An 8,478-nucleotide genomic window follows, 5' to 3' on the forward strand; every position below is an offset into this window, starting at 1 on the left:
AATTCAGCATGTTCTCAGTTGGTGCAAATTTACCTTTAAGATGGTTGTATAAATTAAAGGTAATGACCAAAAGGTCGTTATTTAAGAAAATAAATTAATCTTCTTTGATCTTAGTTATTTTGGTCATTTAAACATCTGAACGACAAAGACAAGAAATATTAACTGGTTCTATTTTGAATATTTATATTTATAAATGTATCACGATAATTCATGGAATCACCTTAACAATCTATTCCTCTAACGGGAAAAATACTAATTATCATACACTAATATTACCAATTATCCAATAATATCTTATTATGGACCTCGCATCAAAAAGTATGTTTTTAAAAAAAATAGACGATTGAACATTTGTTAAAACAACGTTATAATTAAAACCATCGTTAAAACCATGTTAATGTATGAAATTTTGTTTGTAGGTGTGCTATATTTGTAAAACATGAGAATCGCATAAAAAGATATAATTTATTATTATAAATAATTATTTAAAATATTTAAATGTAAAAAGAAATAAAAAAATAAGTATTTGGAGGCGCCGGGTATCGATCCCGGTACCTCTCGCATGCTAAGCGAGCGCTCTACCATCTGAGCTACGCCCCCGATACGATACTGTTTATAAAACTGCGTTATAACAGAAATGGACTTTTAGTGTTTTGCTCCAATAAATTAATTATGAGTTACTTATTATATTGGGTATTACGTCACTTATAGTAAAAATCAATTTAGAAATTTTTATCTCACACGCTCAACAATTGGAAAGAAAAAGAAAATAGACTTATTCACGTATATTTAAAAAAAATATGAACTTAAATCTATAACGATACCGTTCGATATACTTATAATTTAATTTATAATTTAATTTATAATTTAATTTAAGTTCAATAAGTTTTAAATACAATAATTTACTTAAGGTATAATAGATTTTTTTATATACCTAGGAGCTGAGGTTCAATCTATTAATCTCTGAGCTCGTTTCTTCTTTTCAATATCCTACCTAACTTTGTTATGAATATTACCATTAAACAACGATAAAAAACAACAAGAAGACCTACTTGTTTAATTTAAAATTAGATAAAAATTTCTAAATTGATTTTTTCTCAACTTAATGCAATACAGACGTTTTCGTGTTTTTATGATGTGTAATAAAACTTACGCATAGTCTTAGAAAATGTAATAAATCTTATTTTTAATTCAGTATCTATAACGTTTTTACCATTGTGTTTTACAGGATACATAATTACGTAATATTATACACATACGTAATATTATATACTAGAATATATTTATTATCATTATCCACTAATCAATTACTACACCTTTCCTAACCAGACTTTTTACTAAATGGATATTTTTAAAATTAAAAAACTAAATTGAAAATCAATAACAGTTTTTTATTAATTCTTCTAAGCTAAGTTGTCATGCACAGAGTATTTTTATATATTTTATAATATATATAATCCGTTAAAAAGTAGATATCCCGCACTGGCTTTAAATTTAAGCTCTTTTTTTCTAAACAAACAGAGTAACAAAGAAGCGACGAAAAAAAAACACTTATTTAATACGAGTGGTTATTAATCATAACCCAAAATAGATTAACGTACCTGGTTCCTAATTAGTTATAATTTTTTACAAGTATGATGTCTTGACCTTGGTTTTTGTCTGCATAGATCTCTTATTTAATAAACACTAACTCATGTAATCTAATGTATTTAGTATTAAATATTTAACTAAATATTAGTACAGGCTTCCATATAGGAAAAACATTATTAAGATTTTGCTTTAGATATTTTTAACATTTATGTATATAGAAATTGGTTTTGGTAAAATGTCATTACTATTGGAAGTTGACAAAATAACAAAAAAATAGGCAAAGAAAAGTCTAATAAGCGAAAGACTAGTGTCAAATTAAAACCAAAATATTGGTTTTCTCACCATAGCTTCGATAGCCGCTTAGTCGATTATTATTAAATTTGCTATACACTATTTACTACATTAAATAGATTCTTAATGCTAAATGTATGACAATGCTATAATTCATCGACTAAAAAAAATATTTGAAGAAAAACAAGTTCGAATCAAATGGTTTAAATTACTTTTACAGAGTCTAGGTAAAAAATTTGTTTCTAGGTAATCGTTGGTCAAAAAAAACTTCAATGACGTTGAGAATTTTTGAAAATAATGTTAATTATAACGTATAATTTGAATAATTTTTTAAAATTAAAAACGCAATGAAAACAAAAGATTTTCCTACAAAATAAAATTTCATTTAAAAGTAAATAAAAAATCTTCACTCATGTTTCTTCAATTTTTTTACCTTTTATATGAATTTATTTAATGAACCTGAATTCTATGAGTAGTGGTAAAACTAAGTCATTAATATTATTTTTGACAATGCAAAAATGCTTCTACTTTGAAGTAATAGGTGAGTTTTGTTAAACCAGTTAATATTTGATTTTTCATAACCGAGTTTTTCATAACTAAAATTATGTATTTAACAGTGACAAGACAAAACAAAAGCGAAAATGATAATTTTATGACTAGAAGGGAAAAATAAATGGGAAAGAAAACAAGATTGTCGCTTCATTATCTTGCATCAGTATAATTTCTATTACACGTGATCTGTATCCACAATCATGTCGTTTATATTTTGTAATAATAAATCTAGCGTTTTTAAAAAGGGGGCATTTTTTTGCAGTTCAATTCTAATGAGTCTTTAAGTCTTAGATGATCACTGAAGTCACAAGTTAATTGGGGTTAAGGTTAGACTTTTATTCTTTGAATAACTGTATTGCCTCCTAATAAAATTCTGCTTATTTAAGTTCTATTTATTGTAAATTGTACTTGTTAATCTTAGAGTCATATATGGCTCTTATGATTAAATTAATTTTGATCCTGGCTATTTAATTTTGTATAATTTTTGTTTAGCAGATTCTCAAAAGCGGATATAATCTATGAGGCATTAATGCTTTATACCATTGCTTAAAATTGAGAAAAAAATGTTTGTAGCTCCGTTTTATATTGGAACAAAAAGGTAAGATTCCTATGCGAGAAGGAAGGCACCACTAAAAGCGAAAAAATCTGAAAATACATTTAAAAAGTATTTTAGTAATTAAAGGCTTATACTATTAATGGCTTTAATAAAAAATATCTTATAGTCCCATTAATTAATATTTATACTAGAGTAAATTAATATTAGAGTAAATTAAAATAAAGAGGCATTCATTATGAAAAGAATAATGAGCAACAATTTCCAAATTTTTACAATTTATTTTTGTTAATTTTCACCTTAAGCAAATATTTAAAAATCAAGTTAATTTTGCACAGTTGCTTGAAAACATATTAAAAGTCTATATTTTACTTTGAATTGCCGTACAAGAATCCGATGATAATATCCGTATTTCGTACATATGCATGTTGACTAAAATTCACCAAACTACTCAAACAATTAAAAAAAAAACTGCATCCAACCATAAACAACTATAAAATGAAAAGCTCGTTCGAGATAATATCAAAACCATTCAATATGGCTTACTTAAAGGTACTGTTTTTAGTGTGTTTAGCATCTTATTTCATAGATGCGGCACCGAGTGCATTAAAAGAAGAAGAACCTAGTAGACTAGTAGAGGTAACATAATTATTTTCTTTGTTCGCATCTTAAAATGTAATAAAAGTTAATGTACAAATTAGATACCTACAAATAGATGAATTTACTTTGCTGTTCTAAAGCATTTTTAAGAAAGACATGTTATTGCATAAAAATCCACTCTGAAAACGTCTTTTTAATTTATTTTAGATTTCTTTATTCTACATTGTTTTGCATGTTATTATATTTAATATACCAAAATTAATTCTAAAAATTTTAAATATTTTTCTTAGGTCTTGATTGACGAACCCCTCGAGGTCGTTGACTCCCCAAGAGAAAAGAGATCTCCTGGTGGTTATGGAGGAAAAGGAGGCGGCGGTGGTGCCGGAGGAGGTTTTGGAGGCGGTGGCGGAGGAGGAGGAGGTTTTGGAGGCGGTGGTAAGACTAGCTAAGAGTAAATATTATCAAAACAATATGTGTGTTTCTAAAAAAAATTATTTTAATAATAATTTTAAATACAAAATCTCCAAGTTAAAAACTTTCATCTGAATCCTCCATACTTTGTACTCAGATTCTTTAATTTGAATTATGATACATCGAAATACCACATTCGTATAAGATGTGATAGATGATCTTAAGTCGCAGTAATTAAATTAGAAAATTAAAATTATTTCAAACTTCAGGTTAAAAATATTTATTAAATCTTACAGGCGGTTTTGGCGGTGGACTAGGAGGAGGCGGCGGTAAAGGAGGTGGATTTGGAGGTGGTGGCGGTGGTAATAAAGGAGGAGGATTTGGAGGCCACCAAGGCGGTGGACATTCCGGTGGGGGGTGCAATACCTGTGGTGGAGGTAAGGGAGGCGGATATGCTTCTGCATCCGCGCAATCCAGCGCATCTGCCAAAGCTGGAGGATAGTAAGTATTAATGTTGAAATTGCACTTTATTAAAAATAATAATTGCAAGCGAAAATATTTCTGTCAAGAAAGGCAATGCAATAAAGATAAAAAATATTATTACGTGTTAATGTAAATGTGATAAAATAAGGTCTTAGATTTTTAGCCTCAACAGGTTTCATTTATATGCTTGTACTAGGGAATATCGAGACTATAAGATCCAACAAATATGCATTGTAAATTCTCAATTAGGTATTCTCATCTCAGTTTAAGAAATAGAAGATTATTGGAATAAAGTACAATTTTTCTCGTGTATTTAAGCAAAATACGCTAGAAAAACACTATTTACAGGCGATCCAAATACTATTAAAGAAATGAAATCATGGTATAGGAAATAAATGAAAAAGCCGGATTCTCATTTATATATTCTCATCTCAGATTAAGAAAATAGAAGAGTATAGATGCAATGTAATATTTTTATTTTATAATTAGGCAAAATACTCCAGAAAAACACTATTTTTAGACGATTCAAACACTATTATAGAAATGAAACAAAGATATTGGAAATAGGTGGTAAAGCCGGATTCTCATTGATATATCTTTATCTCAGCTTAAGAAATAGAAAATCATAAAAACAAAGTAGTATTTTTCTTGTATAATTGGGAAAAATACACCAGAAAAACCCTATTTCCAGGCGATCCAAACACTATTAAAGAAATGAAACGATGATATAGGAAATAAGTCGAAAAGCCGGATTCTCATTTATATTTTCTTATCTTAGTTTAAGAAATAGAAGAGTATAGGAACAAGTGATATTCTTCTTGTATATTTAGAAAAAACAAGGCAGAAAAGCACTATTTCCAGGCGGTCAAAGCACTATTAAAAAAATAAAACTATGATATAGGCAATAGGTGGAAAAGCCGGATTCTCATTTATATATCGTCATCTCAATTTACGAAATAGAAGAGTATAGGAACAAAGTGATATTTTTTTTGTATAATTAGGCAAAATACGCTAGAAGAATACTATTTCCAGACGATCCAAATACTATTAAAGTAAGGCTGTAAGAATTCTTTTTTTTTGTCATTGGAGAGAATTTATAAAAAATGTTTGCTGTCTTTATACTTCTTTTTATTTTCTAATTCGTTGTTGAGTCTTTCGTTTTACTCGGTAAAGAATTATTAAAATATAAACATTTCTAAATAAATTTCTTTAATGTTCTATTTATGACTAATACAAATAAATATTTTTTTTAAGTTGCCTATATTAGCATTTTGCCCAAAGATATGGACTAAGATCTTTGTTTTTTTTTCAGCGGCAAATAGGACATAATTAAAGACAACTGCATAAAACCGTAAAACCAACAAGGATGTGTTTGTCAAAAACATGGTGATCTGTAAGTAACTAAATGGTAATTTGAACTCATGCAATAAAATGTTTATATGTGTACACTATGCAAAGTAGTTTTTTTTAATAAGACTAATTTTTATTTTGGGTGGTATACGTATGACTCGAAAAACGACTTTTGAGGTAAATTATAGTTTGAGGTTAATTGAAAAAAAAAACTGAAATCTAGTATTTATGCCTTGACAAGAATTTAGGTATAATTATATATTTAATGAGACAACCATAATACTTCAACGAAATATAGAGAATATCCAATAATTATTCAATAGCTTAGGAGCATTATCAGCAAATGTCATTGTACAATATGGTCTCAGATATGCACATGACATGTGGATTCGGTGATTACGATAACCGCCATATATGCTTTAAACATGATTAAAAAAAAGGAAACAAGACCATCGCCAACTTTCACAAAAGATATGCATTATATACACTAATAACGAGATTGCAGAAAATCTGTCTCAGACCAATATGCGACTATAAGATTTAATATAATTAATAATAATTTAATGTATAAAATAATTATATGTAATGCATATATTAGTTTTAATGGCTATTTTCGCAGTCACTGGTCGTCAGTAACAAAATGGCTTAATTTGATTAAGATGTCCAAGATGACTGGAAAATAAGCAATTTACAATTTTGTTTTTTTATATACTTTAAAACTAATAAAGAAATCTATCTTTTTATTGCATTCAATTCGCAATTCATTCTGCTTTCAGATTGAAACCATAATGTGACAGAGCGATTATTGTTTTTCAACCAGCAAACCTTCTTTTACTTAGCGAAATTCTATGCAACTAATCTAGTAAAATAAATGAAGTTTTATTACCTGAAAAATCTAAATCAAAATCTAATCATTTTCGGATAGGGATTTATGGGGCAAACTTAATTATTTTGAAGCCCTCTACGATTGTTCCAGTAATTATGAAATAACCTATATATAATAATACACAATAGAAACTATATATGTGTAATTTTTATGAATCAATTCAATAAATTATAGCACTTAAATATACTTCGCCAAAATATACAGAATCTAAATCAAAACGAAAGTGTCCTCTAGGAGAAAAACTGGTTTTCTCCTTTATTGTTTGTCTTCTAAACACAAGATGGCGCAATGATGAATTTTCATAAATATTTTAAAAAGGGATTAGGAAACACTTATTTTAACAAGTCAAGTATTATAATATATTACAAAAGAATTTAATTTCTGGTTAGCATTACATATAAATGTGAAAATAACATATCTAAAATAGGAATTTATGCGGTAGCAATAAAGAAAATTTAAAAAAAAAAACATTTTTTCTTTCTTTTTTAAACCGATTTGAAATCTAGATATCAGAAAAAATAATATATTAAAAAAGAATTGAATTAGGTATTAGGCCTAATAAACCAAAATTATGAAATTATTACAAAAAGACATAACTTCAAGTCCATTCAGGCATAAATAGAAAATAAAGTTCTAAAAACATTAATTTTACTTCATTTCAGGCACGCTAGCATATCTAAGATTTTAAAAAGTCAGTATTGCGGATAATTTTTAATTGAACTAAATATGCTATATTAGGAGAATACCATTTAAAAATAATAAGGATGGTAAAGGCGAATCAAATGCTCAAGAAATCAAGAAAAGTTAAAAATTATTATATTTTTTATTACATATTACTATCATAAAACTATTAAGTACTGCTGTTAATTAAATACATATAACTATCCTAAATGACTTAAATAAAATGGAACTGGAAGGCAAAGCAAGGGTAAAAATAGGATCTTAAGAAAATAAAGATATTTTTCATTATAAGACTCTTATCCAATTTTACGACAAAGTAATATAATTTTTTTTTTGTAAAATGAAACTGGACCGAAAATTCCATTAAATACTTAAAAGGAAAAAAGATCTTTAAATACCGAAAAGAAATTTAAAATAGGGTAAATACTTGCATAAGCTAGAAAAGTGATCAAAAGTTTTAAATGACCATTTAACTCTGATTCTTTTGAAATATAGACGTTGCATATCTTTTTGTAAAATAAAAAGCCTTAAAAGATATTGGAGTCTCGACTAAATTCTAAGCGGAAATTTGTTTACGTTATTAATAATTTAATGCATCAAAAAAACACAAGGTTAAAACTGTATCTAAAAACTTGGTTCAAGACATATCCATCAGTTGTTAGTTCGGTGAAGTAAGGGAGCGAGATTTAAATAGTTGTAAGAAAATACAGTAAAAATATATAATTCGAGTGGTAGTAAGTCGTGTTTCATAGTTTAAGTGTGTAAATAAATTAGTTGACTATTTTTATTTACACCTAGTAAACAAAGAAAACGCTACAATATTAAAAAAAAAATTAAGGCTTAGTACTAGTACGAATACAGAATGCGATGTTGATACTGCAATTTGGAATACCCTATATAATCTCATAATAGGAACTCTTTCTGCTGTATATTGTGAACCTAACAACCTTCTTTTGTGAAGGTGCATTCACAAAAAAAAAATAATTCAGAATGTTACATTCACAAATTAATATAATAAAGAAATTTCTGATTAAATTACGTCATTTAAAAAACCTGACCCGAAGAAACACTTTAAAGTTGG

At 27.3% G+C, this 8,478-nt stretch overlaps 1 protein-coding gene across 1 annotated transcript; it reads left to right on the forward strand.

Annotated features, from left to right (window-relative positions):
* The first annotated feature begins 3,492 nt into the window (after positions 1-3,492).
* LOC126739786 (uncharacterized) lies at positions 3,493-5,931 on the forward strand. The gene is made up of 4 exons (XM_050445600.1): positions 3,493-3,625; positions 3,877-4,021; positions 4,294-4,498; positions 5,793-5,931. The coding sequence occupies exons 1-4, from the start codon at positions 3,524-3,526 to the stop codon at positions 5,800-5,802; spliced, it is 462 nt and encodes a 153-aa protein (XP_050301557.1). The 5' UTR covers positions 3,493-3,523; the 3' UTR covers positions 5,803-5,931.
* Positions 5,932-8,478: the final 2,547 nt, after the last annotated feature.

This window comes from Anthonomus grandis, chromosome 8 (genome assembly GCF_022605725.1).
Source record: "Anthonomus grandis grandis chromosome 8, icAntGran1.3, whole genome shotgun sequence".
NCBI lineage: Eukaryota > Metazoa > Arthropoda > Insecta > Coleoptera > Curculionidae > Anthonomus > Anthonomus grandis.